This window comes from Phyllobates terribilis, unplaced genomic scaffold (genome assembly GCF_046119375.1).
Source record: "Phyllobates terribilis strain yellow unplaced genomic scaffold, ASM4611937v1 Scaffold_7__3_contigs__length_470593459, whole genome shotgun sequence".
Taxonomy (NCBI): Eukaryota; Metazoa; Chordata; class Amphibia; order Anura; family Dendrobatidae; genus Phyllobates; species Phyllobates terribilis.
The window spans coordinates 78,514,396-78,531,400 of record NW_027362767.1 but is presented as its reverse complement, the minus strand read 5'-3'; the positions used below and the strand labels follow the sequence as shown (position 1 = coordinate 78,531,400).

General features: G+C 46.1%; 1 protein-coding gene across 2 annotated transcripts in view; it reads left to right on the top strand.

Annotated features, from left to right (window-relative positions):
- The window catches only part of SPTBN5 (spectrin beta, non-erythrocytic 5), a 466,593-nt gene that overhangs the window by 163,585 nt on the left and 286,003 nt on the right, over window positions 1-17,005 (top strand). For both annotated transcript variants that reach the window (XM_073638836.1, XM_073638835.1), the window contains exons 21-24: window positions 2,364-2,534; window positions 5,357-5,521; window positions 10,351-10,577; window positions 12,162-12,348. In XM_073638836.1, coding sequence (XP_073494937.1) covers window positions 2,364-2,534; window positions 5,357-5,521; window positions 10,351-10,577; window positions 12,162-12,348 — 750 coding nt within the window. The remainder of the gene's footprint in view (window positions 1-2,363; window positions 2,535-5,356; window positions 5,522-10,350; window positions 10,578-12,161; window positions 12,349-17,005) is intronic.

The following is a 17,005-nucleotide window of genomic DNA, read 5'->3' as shown; positions in this document are numbered from 1 at the left end:
GGCAGTAGTCTCATTGGGCTGGAGGACTATTGCGCTACCCACACACATTACCCATCGGGGCTGCTCCGGGATATTGGGAGGTGAAGCTTCAGCAGGAGCCTCCGGGTTAGGATCATCGAAGACCATTAGAAAGGCCACCAGGAAGGCCATTAGGTCCCGGAGGATCGGATCCTGTGTTTCATATAGGGGGTTGATCCATTCCAAGGCATCACCCGCCAGGTAAGACATCATAAAGGCCACTTTAGCCCAATCGGAAGGAAAGTAGAGAGGGTAGGCCTTAAAGTGTAGCATGCATTGCTCCACAAATGCACGACACTGTCTTGGATCCCCATAGTAACGTGGCGGATCCGCAGGAACGAGAGCTGATAGATCCATCTGGACGGTGCGTAATTTCGCCTGGAACTCAGCTAAGAGAAAAAAAATTTATTTATTTATTTTAATGCATATATTCGCTGGAAAACTTCTCAGAGGGCGAAGGCCGTGGGGCTCAACGGGAACCATGGCCTGAGCATGCTGTTATGCACACGCCCGGGCTAAGCGGCGTGTGCGTGTGATTGGTAGTGATTCCACTGGACCGTGCCGGAGAGTGAATGCCTGGAGGGGCGTGACTAAGTATTCACCCGATCCGACCAGGGTCGCACGACGGCATACGACGCCAGTGCACCAAGGAGGAACCGAGCAGAGGGACCAGGTGCTACTCCAGGACAGACCCCGGACACGGCTGTTGACCCACACAGGGGAATACAGGAACAGGCTGGTAGGCTGGCACACAGACTGGTATGCAGGCAGGCGGGTATGCAGGCAGGCGGGTATGCAGGCAGGGGGGTAAAGGCAAGCACAGCTAGAGTGCAGACAGGGAGGCACTAGCAGGCAGGAACACAGGCGGGATAGGACCCAGTACACACCGGGACTCAGGAACAATACAGGCAGAGGGTTACAGGCAAGCACAGCTAGAGTGCAGACAAGGCTGAGCAGGGAGGACAGGGCTCTGTTCACACGGAACAGACAGGAAGGGAAAGACAGAGCCAGATACTCACACAGTACTTGCAGAGACAACAAGCAGGAGTTAGGTACGAGTTCAGACTCTGCAGAAAAAGGAAGGGAACGGACATAGAGGCAAAACAGGTAAAGGACAGGAGAGAGTTCAGACTGGAACTGAGTGTACGGAGAAGACCGACACTGCAGAGGGATACAGGAGCGGGTCTGGGAATACGGCCCCCAGAGAGGCGGAACGAACAGGCAAGGAGCGTGTTCAGACAGGACAGACCAGACACAGGAGCGGGTCTAGGAAATCGGCCACTAGAAGGCGAGAGGAACAGGCTAGGAGCGTGTTCAGACAGGACAGACAAGAGAACACAGAAAGGACTCAGTTCAGACACGGGAACTAATACCGCAAAGCAGGAGACATACAGGACTTAGTTCAGACACGGGAACTAATACCGCAAAGCAGGAGACATACAGGACACAGTTCAGACACGGGAGCTGATACCGCAAAGCAGGAGACATACAGGACTCAGTTCAGACACGGGAACTGATACAAAAAGCAGGAGACATACAGGACTCAGTTCAGACACGGGAACTGATACAAAAAGCAGGAGACATACAGGACTCAGTTCAGACACGGGAAATAATACCGAAAAGCAGGAGACATACAGGACTTAGTTCAGACACGGGAACTAATACCGCAAAGCAGGAGACATACAGGACTTAGTTCAGACACGGGAACTAATACCGCAAAGCAGGAGACATACAGGACTAAGTTCAGACAGGCCTGGAAATACAGCCTCCAGGAAAGGCAGACAAGGAAACAAAGACGGGACCTGGCACCTTCAGAGTGCAAGCACACACTGAAGGAAAACACTATGCTCAGGCAGGGATAGAAGGGAGCTGCTGAGCTATATACCAAGTGTCAGACAGCAATAGGCTGAGGACGCACAAGGGGTGTGACCCACAGCAGGTACAAAAAGCAGGAAGTGATCGGGCGCCGCCCTTAAGCAGCAGAGACAGACACAAACAGACAGCATGGAGGGAAGCCAGAGAGACATTCTGGACAGGAGATCAAGTGCGCTCTCCTGCACAGTGGGAGATGGACCACCATGCAAGGACGCCGCCAGGTATGTTACAGCTATCTATGCATTGCCATATATTTTCTTATAAAGTGAAAAAAAAATTGCATGTCTGATGAAAATCTGATCTATAACACTGATGAATTGAACATGGATCCATTTTTTTCAAGCGCAAAAAAGAAAAACAAATGCCAGAATGAGGCCTTAGTCAAAGCAATACTTTAATAATGATAAATATTGGCTATTTTCTTTAATGTGCATTCACTTTCTTGATCCCTATTTATACCTTGTTTAAAGGAATTTAATCGCGATGCCACAGAACTGTTGGTGTGGATGGATGAGAAGTATAAAATTGCCCTGGATGAGTCGTACCGGGACCCAACTAATATCCTGCGTAAATTAAAGTGGCACGAAGCCGCTGAGCGAGAGATGGATGCCAACCAAGTGCGTTTTGAGGATTTAGTAAAGGTGAGTACATGAAAAAATGTTCTTAGCCTATATAACAAAACAAGGAAAAAAATCTATAGTACATTAACATGTAGCTGTTCGATATCTAAATTACATCTGAAAACGATATAGCAGCAATAAATGTCAAACAACTTTAAATATGATCTTAAAAAGTATACATTTTACTAAGCAGGATACCTTAGCCCTGTCTGACCCTAGAGCTAGTCCCTAGGTAGGGAGGGGGAGGGGTGAGCACTAGTCTGCCCCACTGCAACTAAAGACAAGCTAAGCAAACAGACAAGGGGATACACTTAGCTTTGAGAAGACACCAGAGAGATCACTACTACAATCCACAAAGGAACTCCAAGGAGAATCCAGCCAACCGCCAGAACTTCAGACCTGAACAGAGGATATTACTTTATCACTAGCAACTCTCTGGAGAAACTCAGTGTATTTAAACATCCAGCAAGGGTGTGGTAATTAGTAGCAGAAGGTGAGGATCACCGCTGGGTCCTAGAGAGGGAGGGATGTTGAAAGGATCAAGAAGGTGTCTGCAAGGCAAAGCGCAGCAACCTTCTACAGCCGGATCCAGAATGACTGTCTGTCAAACCTGACACACCCGTGACACCTATCCCGACCGTGTAATTTTTGTTGTGGCTTTTTCTGCAATGCAAAGCACACTTCATCATATTAATTTTCAAGCCTTACTGTTATTTCTTAATTCTCCCTGTCAGTAATCCCCAACCTTCCCGTGTGCTACAACAATTAGTGATTGTTATGAATATCCAGCTGTAATTTTCTTGAACCCTCAAATAAATTATTTCGCCGTCCTCTGGATTAATTTAGCAAGATTATATGTTGGATTTAGTGAAGTATTTTTATATCTTAAAATGTAATAAAAAATTTTCCTATACAAGACCGCTAGCTCACCAACGTAACCACTCTGGAGTCAGATGTTTGCTTTGTAAATGGCATCTGTGTGCACTGCAAATATTGACTTTCCGATGACTGGTTTTACCTACAATTATCAGCCGCTAATTCTGGCGTGCATGTGCCAAATACAACAAATTATGGTATTATGCCTCACCTCAAATTTGGAACGGTTTAATAAATTACATATCTTGTACATGGTGAGATTCTTTTTATATCACTTTATTTTTTTTTTAATGGTTGGCCTGGAATTCAATGTTACCCATGTTGTTGTGTGTCTGGACCAGTACACATAAGGTTATAATTGATGTATTCATTATGAAGCAGTTACATCAGAAGCCCTTTAAAGAGGTGTATCATATTAAAAAAAGAAAAAAAAACATTTAATCTACAAATAGTGTCACTGTTCATCTGGATGAAACCAAGCTGCAACACCTCACAGCCCATAAACAAGTTTGGTATGATTTTTGGAAAAAAGTAGCTGTATTTTCTCATCTTGTTATCCTCTTTAGGGTATGTGCACATGTTACGTATTTGCAGCAGACATTTCTGCAGAAAAATTGCTGTGTAAAATAAATGTGTTTTTTAGTGTGGTTTTTATGCTTTTTTATGCATTTTTTTTTGCCATTCATTTGAATGGGTGAAAAACGCTGCAAAAACACTTAAAAAATGATTGTGCTGCAGAATTGGAACTGCTTCAAATCTGCTAGGAAAAAATAAGCATGAAAATTCAGAAATCTCATTCACTCTGCTGGTATTGTAAAATGCATTCTTTTTTTTTTTTTAGGAAAAAATATTGTAAAGACGCAGTGTGTGGACAAGTCTTTTTTGCATCTTTTAATCTTTAAGAGGAAACTTAATGCACACTAGCATTTTAGACCCTGTTCACACTGCATGTATGCAGTGCATGTGGAGGGTCTATCTGAATCCCTGAAAAACTGGATTCAGACATAACTCCTTATGGAGGCAGCAATTATACACACTGAGATCAAATAAACTGTTTTTTCATTTCTTCTGTTTCCGTCTTTTCAGATGGTCACAAAAACGTAGTCTACGCAGCCTTGATATGGGTCAATTGCATTGACATGAAATTCTGCCATGTTGTCTGAAGAAAAGCTCTAGCAGTAGTATAATTTTTGCAACTATTACATTTATATTTTTCGTTAGGCTAATACACGAACATTTATTTATTCTAATATTAAAGGGTTATTCTCCAAAAATTGTTATCTTCTACCCAGCGGTTAGGGGATAACTTGCTGATTGTGGGGGGTCTGACCACTATAATCCCCTGCAATCCAGAGGTTGGGGCTTTGGAGCCCTGGGAATGGTGCTCTGCTCTGCAGCCCCCTCTTGAAAGGAGCTGAAGTGCGCATGCTACTCCTCCTTTCATTCATTTTAATGGGGCTGCCAGAGAAAGCGGAGAACATTGCTTGGATTGGACAACGAATGGAGCAGAGGCTAAGCATGCACCCCCCCCCCCCGCTCTGTACGAGAGGGAGCTGCAGTGCACCATTCCCAGGATTCCAAATCTCAGAATTGCTGGTGGTCCCAATAGTAGGACCCTCAATATAATCTCTATGAAATGGATAGAAGATAACTTCATTGTTTGGGGTAATTGCAACATTATCCATTGAAAAATGAGCTAGACAGCTGTACATAACCTGAAAATTGTTATTATACAGAACCATCTCCTTCATTTCCCATCGATGGTGTTGCTTTCTGATTCCCAGAAAGTAAATGGATTCATAGGGAAAGAAAACGAAGCTCATACAAGTAACACATTGAGTCTTGAAGTGTCGACATTTAGAAAAAAATGATTGTGGTCAATTGGTTCAGCATGGTTTTTCTTGTATGCTGACCACACAGTGATTGGAGTATGTTCACGCCATCCCTATGTATTTGTTTGGTGACAGGTTGGGCAGCAGCTGCTAAGAGAAGATCATTATGAAAAAAAATCCATCGAGCTGAAGATGTTGGAAGTCACGAAAAAGTGGGAAGACTTGAAGAAGAAGATGGCTGATAGAGGAGACAAGTTGAGGCAAGCAGGACAGCAGGAGCAACTGATGGAGTTGCTGCAGGTCAGACGATAACCATATAAACTTGGGCTGTATATATCATGAAATGTTTGATAAAGACAGCCAAATCTTTCTGATACAGAGAACAGGGTGTCGCCAATATGGCTCGCCGGCACTGTTCTCTCTTCTCTACACTGATCATGTGTATCAGACCAGGTCTTTGTAAATGCTAATCTGCTGTGTCTGGCCCTGTTTTGGGGGCACTAGTTGACGGTGTTACTGGAAAATTCTGATACCTCCCCTTTATTGAAAGACTTGAGGTCCCTTGATCCCCTGTTTAGCACTCTTTAGAAGTGGAGACCTGATGAAGAGGTAGTTATCCATACCTATAACTTTATTGTAGGTAAGTCTAATGTCCAAAAAAGAGGAATCCAGCAATCCCAAGAAAAAAATCTACCTGTATAAAAATTCACATTTTATTGAAAAACCTTAAAAGCAATAGAATAGAAAAAAAGTGGTGTGGGAATGTGGAGGAAAAATTGATAAATTCCATGGCTGACGCATTTCGAACTAACTGGTTCTTAATCATAGCCTTGCTATAATTAAAAACTAGTTAGTTCGAAGGTCGTCATCCATGTGATTTTTCATCCAGCATCTCCCCCCCCACATCTTTTTTTTCTATTCTTTACCATGTTTTTAAGGTTTTTCAATAAAATGTGATTTTATATATATATTTTTCTTGTGATTGCTGGATTCCTCTTGTTTGTCCACCCTGTGACTGGCTGAGATTTCATCATCCATGCATCCCTCAACAAATTTGTGGTCCATGACCTACACCAGACCGTGGGAGAGCTGATAAGTATTTTTCTTCTTTTTTATTTAAACCCCAAAACTGGAATTCCCACCGATCAGACATTTATGGCAAATACTGCCAAGGTGGAAATACCACTTAATTATTATTTTGTCCTTTGGAAGTGGTTCATTTGGATCATGTGCCACTGTGATCATAACAGGTTGGGCACACCGGATGCAAAGGTTCAGGAATAGAGATGATTGAATAGATTCTCAGGACCAACGGACAGGTCAGTATTCCATGGCTTGTGGACGGGAGTCCTGTGAACTGCCTCCTACCTACCGGCATCCCTCTCTCATCCTTTGATTAGCCGACCTGGAGCAATTTCTTTATTGCACCACAACACACACACGATGTTGCACCAGGCCCGCTAATCAAAAAAGAAGCTCCGGATGAAGACATGTTTGAGGTTTGCCGGGCTTCCGTCGAGCAGCCATACAATATTTACCTGCCCCCTAGACAAGGCTGTTGCTCATCTCTAGTTTGGAGTAAAAATTACAGTCTTTTTGATTAATGTCAGATGTCTACAAAGGCTAACAATGTGAACTCAACATTGTGCAATGCATTGTTTGGATGTATATGGTGTGTGACAGAGTCACTGGTGATATATGTGAGGGGAGATATGTTTCACTGCGGCTGCTAGCTTCAGTGAACTAAACCTAAAAATTTCCTCCAGCATGTTATGTGTTGGGGGTTAAACCACCATTTTACAAGGGAGTGTTTTTTTGTGAATGACATTAGAGAAGGGTCATTCACCATATCTCCACCTCAGGGTGTGGCTGGGCAAGTTAAATGCTCAGTCAATGTTTTTTTTCCGTCTGGTGTGGTGTGGAGAAGGAAGTCTCCAGATTGTGTGTATGTGGAAGCCAGAGAGCTCCACAGAAGTACTTTGTGGTGATACCTTTATGTGCTACCCAGAGCGGGCGAAACCCCTCTCGCCTATGGACTGTACTGTACTCTATCTTTTTGTTTTTTCGTTATCCCGGAGAGGACGTGTTCATTTTGTGGAACCCTGCTGCAGAAACGCTTAAGAAATGCTTGGTAGAAGGTCTGCTATGCTCCCCAATGATAATCCGCATGTGCTGTGCACATGCTGCGGAAATTTCCGCTGCGGATTATCATTGCGGAAAAATCCGCAGCACTACCAATTATTTTGCAGAAGCGCGGCGTTTTCGCCGCCATTGACTTGCATTGGAACTCATGGAATCCGCATCACTGAATCTGTACATGCGGATTCCATGCATTTCTCATCCAGACCCGGGTACCATGGTACCTGTAAAAAAAAAAAGAATAAAATAAAAAATAAATATATACTTACCTTCTGATGGCCCCCGGTGTTCTTGTCTCGGCTTGCCGGCAGCTCGCGGTAGACTAAAGGACCTGCGGTGACGTCATTTAGTCATGTGACAGGTCACTCGATCGCTCACACTATATAAATCCATGCCGTTTGCATGGATTTATATAGTGTGACCAAGTTGTCAAGCACTTTCCAAGTGATGCTAAAATCGCTTGGAAAGCGCTTGACAACCCGCATGTGGAAATGCATGTGAAGAACGCTTCACATCCGCTTGTCCCTGGCAGGAAAAACGCATGTACAATCCGCATGTACAATCCGCATGTACAATCCGCATGTACAATCCGCATGCGTTTTTTCTGCCAGGAAGATGCAGAAACGCTCAGGAAAAAATCCGGAGCATTTTTGCATCGTGGGCACATAGCCTAAATCAGTAAACCTACAGGAAGTTAACCCGAGACGTGTTTCCTGTGTCTGCTTCTGTGAGAGCCGAGCAAGTCGCTTTACCACAGCTGAAAACTAATAACATCGTTTAGTCAACTACACTGCTCAAAAAAATAAAGGGAACACTTAAACGACAGAGTATAACTCCAAGTAAATCAAACTTCTGTGAAATCAAACTGTCCACTTAGGAAGCAACACTGATTGACAATCAATTTCACATGCTGTTGTGCAAATGGAATAGACAATAGATGGAAATTATTGGCAATTTTCAAGACACCCTCAATAAAGGAGTGGTTCTGCAGGTGGGGACCACAGACATCTCAGTACCAATGCTTTCTGGCTGATGTTTTGGTCACTTTTGAATGTTGGTTGTGCTTTCACACTCGTGGTAGCATGAGATGGACTCTACAACCCACAGAAGTTGCTCAGGTAGTGCAGCTCATCCAGGATGGCACATCAATGCGAGCTGTGTTAAGAAGGTTTGCTGTGTCTGTCAGCGTAGTGTCCAGAGGCTGGAGGTGCTACCAGGAGACAGGCCAGTACACCAGGAGACGTGGAGGGGGCCGTAGGAAGGCAACAACCCAGCTGCAGGACCGCTACCTCCACTAATTCAATGAGAATATTTCCTTCATTCAGATCTAGGATGTGTTATTGGGGTGTTCCCTTTATTTTTTTGAGCAGTGTATATTTCCTAAATGTATATAAATAATTATCATAACGGTTGTTAATAATAATTGTTATAATGGTTATTGCTATTTGTTATGGATCCGGGTGGTGGAACCTCTGTGGTGTGATACAAGGAGGGACCTGAGGGGCGTAACTAAGTGCCTACCCGGGCCGACCCTGGCCACACGGCGACTTAGTCGACTTTGTGAACCAAGGAGCGACCGGGAAGGTGAACCAGGTGCCACTCTGGGACCGACCTCGTGTGGGAGCAGGCGACTCCCACTGGACTGATGGCCGAAGCCGACAGGCACAGCTGATGAGCACGGCTGGCAGACAGGCAGGTGATGCGGGTAGACAAGCAGGCGTGCACGGCAGATGGACCAACAGGCGGGCACGGCTGATAGACAGGCATGCGGGCACGGCTAAAAGACAGGCAGGCGGGCACGGCTGAAAGACAGGCAGGCGGGCACGGCTGATAGGCAGGCGGGCACGGCTGATAGACAGGCAGGCGGGCACGGCTGATAGACAGGCTGGCGGGCACGGCTGATAGACTGGCAGGCGGGCACGGCTGATAGACAGGCATGCGGGCACGGCTGAAAGACAGGCAGGCGGGCACGGCTGATAGACAGGCATGCGGGCACGGCTAAAAGACAGGCAGGCGGGCACGGCTGAAAGACAGGCAGGCGGGCACGGCTGATAGACAGGCTGGTGGGCACGGCTGATAGACAGGCTGGCGGGCACGGCTGATAGACAGGCATGGGGGCACGGCTAAAAGACAGGCAGGCGGGCACGGCTGATAGACAGGCAGGCGGGCACGGCTGATAGACAGGCTGGCAGGCACGGGAACCTGAGGGCTGGAGAGAGTGTTAAAACACAAACAAAAACTTTGCACAGGAACCTCCATTATGGAGGAGGTGCCTAAATTAGGGGCAGCCCTCCAGCCATTGGCTGGTGACTTTTAGGATGGCACGCACGTCCCCTTTAAAAGAAAGGGAGCCCGCGCGCGTGCCCTAAGAACAGAGGCTGGGGATCCACGTGTGGTGCATGCACCCTGGTCAGACGCCGCAAAGAGGACAGGGGGAGGAGCAGGGGACGCCTGACCGGAGCCGCGGCATTGAGTAGATCGGCATCTCTGTCGGGCAGGAGGCAGAGACGCCAACGCTACACTATTCATTATAATTTTATATTATTCACTATGCAAGTAAGCCATTATAAGGAGACTTTTGAGTCTCATAATAATGATATAATATCAAATATAATAGACAACAGGATATGTTGTTCCCCGGTGATGTGATTAAGGTTCAGCTATCTTTTTTTTTTTTCCAAACCTGATATGAAGGAGACCCCAGATATATTTCAATGCAATATCCAGTTTAGCAGTTTGATGTTTATAGGAGCTGAACTTTACTTGACACCAGAGCTTACTTACCCTGATCTTGGCAGTCAGCATTTCATGTTATTTATTAATGATCTACTCCATAAAAATCATGCATTTATTTCAGATATTGATTAGCTATGAATGCAAGTAATGCAATATTCTTTTCTTTTGCAAATTTGTTTTTTTTTCCTGCACAATAAGAATTAGAAAGAGAAGACTAATAAAGTGTGCAACCCCTCATAATGTTTCCAATCCAGGATGCCAAAGTGAAGATTGAGAAGATAGAGAAGGTTCTGCAGTCCCCGCAGTCTGGACATGACCTGAGAACTAGCCGAGACCTGCTCAAAGAGCATCGTCAGCTGGAAAATGAAAGCAGAGAGTTGGCTGATAAAATGAATTCAATCGTGTCCCGGGCTCAGAAGATGGCCACCAATCATTTCAACTCGCAAGGGATCATGGATGAAACGATGAAGTATTTGAGGAGGTAATTCAATTAATGGTACTGAAAAACAATAGGAGGTAAATAACGAGGCCATAACTGGTGAGCTGATAAACTTTTAAAAGGAATATCCACACCGGACTAGAGTTGGTGTGAATCGAATCGTAGGACACGGTCCATCGGCCACGTCCTTAATCTCAAGCCTTTTGGATGGGAAGTGTAAAAACTGCCTTCTACCTGCCGGCTTCCCTGGCTCTCCTTCTGATTAGCCAGGCTGGAGCAACCTCATTATTGCAGCGTGACGCACGTGACGCTCGCGCCTGGCCAGCTAATCAAAAGAGAAGCTGGGAAGTGGAAGGCAATTCTCAGGGCTCCCAGTTGACAGCTACAGATTACTGATGTGTTTGAGGCACTGGGTCCTGCGAATCAATTCGCACCAGCTCTACACGGAACCTATCTCTCTGAAGAAAGATTCATCTTACCTGGCATCTCAGTCTTTGGTACCTTACTACCCTGTCACTGTGTACGGTGGAAAAAAGACAAATGTCTATGAAGTTCAACCAAGGAATTGGAAAAGACAGTGGAAACAGGGTATAGGTACTACCATAATGCATGATCCAGTTGACCCTAAAGAGCAAGTTTTTCCTGTTGATTCTGAGTCAGTTGACTGGATCAACATTCAGAGAAAGAATTTTACACATTTACATAAGAATTTTCTATTTTCTCCTAAAATTAAGTGTCTGGGTATTCTCGGGTTGCCTCTTGAGCAGTGCACAACTCTGCAGTCTCCTAAGTTTCTAGCAGGGTGGGTTCTCTTCCTTGAGTGATAGTTCTGGTGAATAGTAGAGATGTAGTACTAGTAGAACTATAAGGCAACGTTCACACATTCAGTATTTGGTCAGTATTTTACATCAGTATTTGTAAGCTAAAACCAGGAGTGGGTGAAAAATGCAGAAGTGGTGACGTGTTTCTATTATACTTTTCCTCTGATTGTTCCGCTCCTGATTTTGGCTGATGTAAAATACTGACCAAATACTGAATGTGTGAATGTAGACTCTCACATTCCGCTCTCGGTTGTTTCTTCTGAGTCTACACTGTTATCACTGCATTTACACATAGAGATAACAGGGCATTGGAACAAACACACAGCTTTGGACAGTGGGAGCCATGATTAGAAGACCTGCTCTAAAAGCTATTGGGCTTGTAATTTATAACAGCATCTCTTCAGAAGGAGGGGGAGGGAGGTGAGCAGCTAACTGCTGTATAAAAATAAATAGGCTGGAGAAATCTGACTGGGATATTAAGAGTTAACCCCTCTCCTAGAATGTGACAACTGCATGGAAAGTTGCTGTACACTATAAAAGATGAAAGCTGTCATTGCAGTAGGGTGACATCAGATAAATAAAGCAAGTCAATTGCAAACTTGCTTATTTTCAAGCTAACTAATTTAAGCAATATAAAAACTTGAGCATACCCTCAGAAGGTTAGAGTAAGAGCCTGTAATAACGTGAATCTCATTAGTGACAATAAACTTCAAAAGTTCCAATTTTTTATGATCAACAGTAAAAAGAATATCATTAACACTAAAAAGGATATAAATATTGCATATATTGTATATTCTCATTTCAGGTTTGAATCTCTGCAAGATCCCTTATCCAAAAGAGGAGAATTCCTGCAAGCCAAAGTGGATCAGTATGAGTTTTATCACTACTGTGACCTTGAGTTGACATGGATCAGTGAAAAGATGCCTGTTGCCAGCTCAACACATTTTGGCAAGTCATTGGATGCGGCGCTGAGCATGCTTCACAAACATAAGGTACCATGTCTTATTAACACGAGTAAAAGTACTTCTGGGGTCTAAAATTCAGACGTGGAGACAAACTTTTATGTTCATCTTGATTTGTATTTCTCTATTCAAGGTGTCGTAAATATATAATTTGAAAGAAATGACTAAATACTAAATTGTCCCAAAAAATATTGTGTTGGTTTTCATAGCTAGCTGTAACTGATTACATTTTCTCAGGATGTATAGACATCAGCTGCAGTTATTTTTCCCATTAAAACAAAAGAAACCTGGCCAATACCCAATGGACCCCATTATAAGTCGGACAGATCTATGGTGCGACGCTGGTGTTTTACGACGTATGCTGGAGAGTGGGGAGCTTCCATTTATAACAGATGGGCACAGTGCATGGTTTCTGTGGAGACGCATCCATTGAGTTTAATATAATAATAACCCTAATGGGAACCTGTCACCAGCTTTTTCCAATATACAGTACGGCCAGCATCTTTAAACCCTATTTTACAGTATTCTAGAATGCTGTATATATGTCCCCAATTCCCTATGCAAGGCGCAAAAATTACTTTTTATTATACCCGCAGACTGCGCGGTCCGGTCCGACGGACGTTGCTGGTCTTGATCCGGCGCTTCCTCTCTTCTTACGATCGCCGTCCTTCTACCCTGCTTCTTGTGCGTCCTATGTCATCCATGCAGTTTCCCCCATCGCGCTCCTGCACTTGCGCAAACTCTCTACCCTGCAGAGGGCAGAGCAAAGCGCTGTAGTGTGCATGTGCCGGGCAAGGCCAAACAGTGCCGATCACCCATCAGTGCCGATCATGTGCACTACACTACTTTGCTCTGCCCTCGGCAGGGTAAAGAGAAGTTTGCCTGTGCAGGAGTATGATGGAGGATACTGTTTTGGGTGACGTAGGACGCACACGAAGCAGGGAAGAACCATGGCGATTGTAAGAAGAGAGGAGGCGCCGGATGAAGACCAGAAATGCCCATTGGACCGGACCGCGCAGTCCGTGAGTATAATCAGGTCTTTAACATAAAAGCAGTTTTCCATTGTTTGAAAAACCTATTTTCCCTGGCGGTAGCTTGTTTTTTGTTTTAAAACCCCTCCCCCCAGAAAACAAGCAAACTGCACTTATCTCACCCCTACTGGGTCCTGCACTGAGTCTCCACTGCTGCTCCTAGCATCTATTATTGTCTACAGTGCTGACGATATGTCAACAGCGCTGCAGTCCATCAATGAGCTCAATGGGCTCTGCTTGAGTTGACAGAGCTAGTCGCTCACTGATTGGTTACAGCGCTGTCAACAACAACAGACACTGGGAGCACCATAGAGACTCCGCTCTGGACCGGAGAAGGGTGAGTAGAGCGCATTTTTTTTTTTTTCACAACAAATCTCAGCTGAAGGAAAAGGGTTTTCTGAAACCAGAAACCTTTACCTGAAACACAAATAAATTTTCCTTTAAAGGCATTATGAAATATTCATACAGTAGAGACAGGAGACCTGGTTAGGCACATCTGGTAAAACTCTAGACAGAACAGTGTTTTCATTGCTGGTTGCAGCCACGGTAAATGGCGCCATGTTAATCACCATTTGCTTTGGCCGATAGCGTTGCGGTAGACTGTGCATTTTCCAGCAGTTGGGAAGGCAGTTGAGGTCTGTGGCGTCCAGTGATCTAACCCATTAATACACTGGCCTTTCTATCCTGTGTGTTACAGGTCTCCTTGTAATGAATATTTGGTAGTGTAGACCTTTCCAGTTGCGCTTCACTTACACTGTGTGCACAGCGCTGAATGAGCGATGACATTACATTTCAGAGTAGCTGCCGTTACATGAAAGTATGACTGTATATCTGTGCCTGAAATAAAGAATTGTGATCCCAGACAACGTGTTCATCGGGTTTGTAAAAATGTTTAACCCTTTAAGGTCTGATCTATTGTGGGGCCCTAGGTAGGAACAAGCATTATTACTTTTTTTTCCCATCAAATATCTGTTGAATTCTCCCATCAATGTAATTGTAACATATTATTGATTAGCTTTTATTGTTATTTATAAGGAGGGGTGACATGCAAAAACACAAGTTCTGCCATGGTTTTTGTTTTCCCCTGCTTTTTGACATGCAATGACAATGGTGGGTTTACACGATGCGATCACGGTGCGTCTTCCAAAATCGTGGATTTTGGAAAATCGATATAAACTGTGGCAAAAACAACAACTATTGAACCCACCCTTATCGCTATTGTGGCGCCCCTGAGGGTTCGACCGCCACAGGGATACTGCACTTCTGTAGTGGAGTGTAGTGTTCCTCCTCTGAGGTAAGAACAGTGTGATGGTCAGGACCCAACTTCCACATCCAACACCACACTTCTCCACCAGAGGGGGCTAGAATGCGCTAGGTGCTGCCCCTACTGGAATCGGGAGACTGGGGAACCAAGAGTTAGGGGAACCATTTAGTGGGTGAGGGTGGAGGACTCACATTTTAGTGACACTTAATAATTCATATTTAATACACAGCCATCTTGGTTCATGGTCCTTTTGATGTCTTTTGATGGATCTTTGACTGTGCTACTGTGACCTCCTACCCTGGACACGGATCCTGTGTGGGCCTGCATCGGATGGAGACACAGCCCTCGTACCTTGGCCTTGGGTCGAGGGGCAGGCTGCAGATAATGTGTGTCTCAGCCCGGTCAGGGACCATGACCAAGAAGGCCTGGAGCTTTAGAGTGTAGCTCCACCGCAAATGGATCCCAGGGAGGATGCAGACGGAGCGGTGTACGCCACATGTCCTCGCTATGCTGATCTATTCAGAGGGAGTCCGGCTGCAAGAGGGGGAACCGGCCCCCGACACCCGACCTTGCTACTCCACGTCCTGGTTGGGAAAGCCCGGTAGGCCCTGAGGATCCCACCGGGTAACGGAAGGAGCGGAGCTGCCACCCGTGCCCTTTTTCTGAGAGGAGTTCAGAGGGAGACCCGGCCTATTTACACACACAGACAGGAAAGGACTCGGTTTGTAGTTTAGGAACACTCTGGTGCGGGGTCCTGATCAAACACTGGACTTACTCGGAGGTTGTCGGATCCCCGACCCTGGTTACCGCAGAACTCCGTGAGGAGCAGGGAGTCGCCTTCCTTCTGCCATCTCTTATGTGAGTAAAGCCTTGGAAGTTCACCCCTATGGCCTCCGGACTCTTTATTATGCGCCACACTGCACTATGTAGAGACTTCCTTTACTACTACTCCCCCCCCTTCCATCCTGTCTCTCTGCCCTGAGGCCTTGCTCCGCCTGTGGGGAGTAGTAACAACGATGGCCGCCATACCACCATGCCTCAGCGGACTGCAGCGGCGCTGGTGGCCTTCACCAGGTGCCACAGGTGGCGTAGTCGAAATCAGCCACTCAACCCGGATAAGCCCGTACCATCCTTTTTTAATTGTGACGGCCCTGGGCACGGAGCGGGTCCGGGCCACGGTTGCACCCCAACTCTCCATCAAAGGACCCGACTCCGAGTTCCCCATCTCCCAGGGTAAAAAGGGGCTTTCGAGTAGAGGCGTCACACTATATGCTAAGCAGTGTTGGTGGTGGGGGAGGGGTATTTCTTTCAATATTCTACCTGGGGGTAAATGGCCAGAACTGGATCCCGGCTGGACTTTTGCTATTGATTGTATGTTCTGGTGCCTTAAAGGGTTGTTCCTTTATAGAAAATCTCTGTTCCCCAACTGCAGTTTGTAAAAAAAAACAAAAAACGTGTCCTTACTCACCTTCCCCAGGTCCAGCGCTAGGTTTCTCCCCTGCTGTTCCTCATGTTTGTTACTGACTGCAGGGCTTACATCACGCTGGCAGCACTGCAGCCAATCAGTGAGCTCAGCGGCTCTCACTGGGGTATTCCGTCACAATAAGCGAGTCACTGAGCTCATTGACGTGGTGCCAGTACTGCAGCTGACGCGCCCAGGGGATAGGAATGGCTACTCGGCGCCCGGGCCTTGTTGTTGGTTTTGGGGGATGTCGCGGTCGCCGGCTCCCGGGCCCGTACCCTGGGGTCACTCTTTAAAAGAAAGAAGGAATGATGGGGGAAAGGTGTATGGGATAGGGAAAGTTCGTGACGCCACCTGTGGTGTCTGGTGAGGATCACCTGCGCTGCTACAGTCATCGGAGGCCGGTGATCAGGCAGCTTAGATGGTGCAGCTCCCCACAGGTGGAGCAGGGCCTCAGGGCAGCGTAGGAGAAGGGATGCAGGACAGAGGGGACCCAGCCGGGTCGGAGGAAGAATAGGCACACACACGATAGTTCACTTCAGTACCTTTACTGGTGGTGTTTCAGGCACGATCCAGGGCACTGTAGGGTTAAGGGTGCATTTCAGGACTCTCCCCAGTGAGCAGGTGTGGGGCCTCCTGTTTCTTGCCTTTTCCTGTTAAGTTTATGACCTGCCTGGAGCTAGGCCTAACTTGGTCTCTTTCTTGCACCGGCTGACCTGGTGGTAGGGCCTTCTGTTGGAGATCACACTCCCTGGTCTCTTGGGCCTCAGTGATTCCTGACCCTGGTATTACAGTCAGCTTTTGGTGTTCCTGGGACATGTAGTTCGCCAGGGATCCCGGTTGTTTCTGCTGGTCCTAGAGATCCTTGCAGACGCGGACCCGGTGTCCGGTAAATGCTTATGGGGTGAGCTGGTTAAGCTCCTCTGCCCC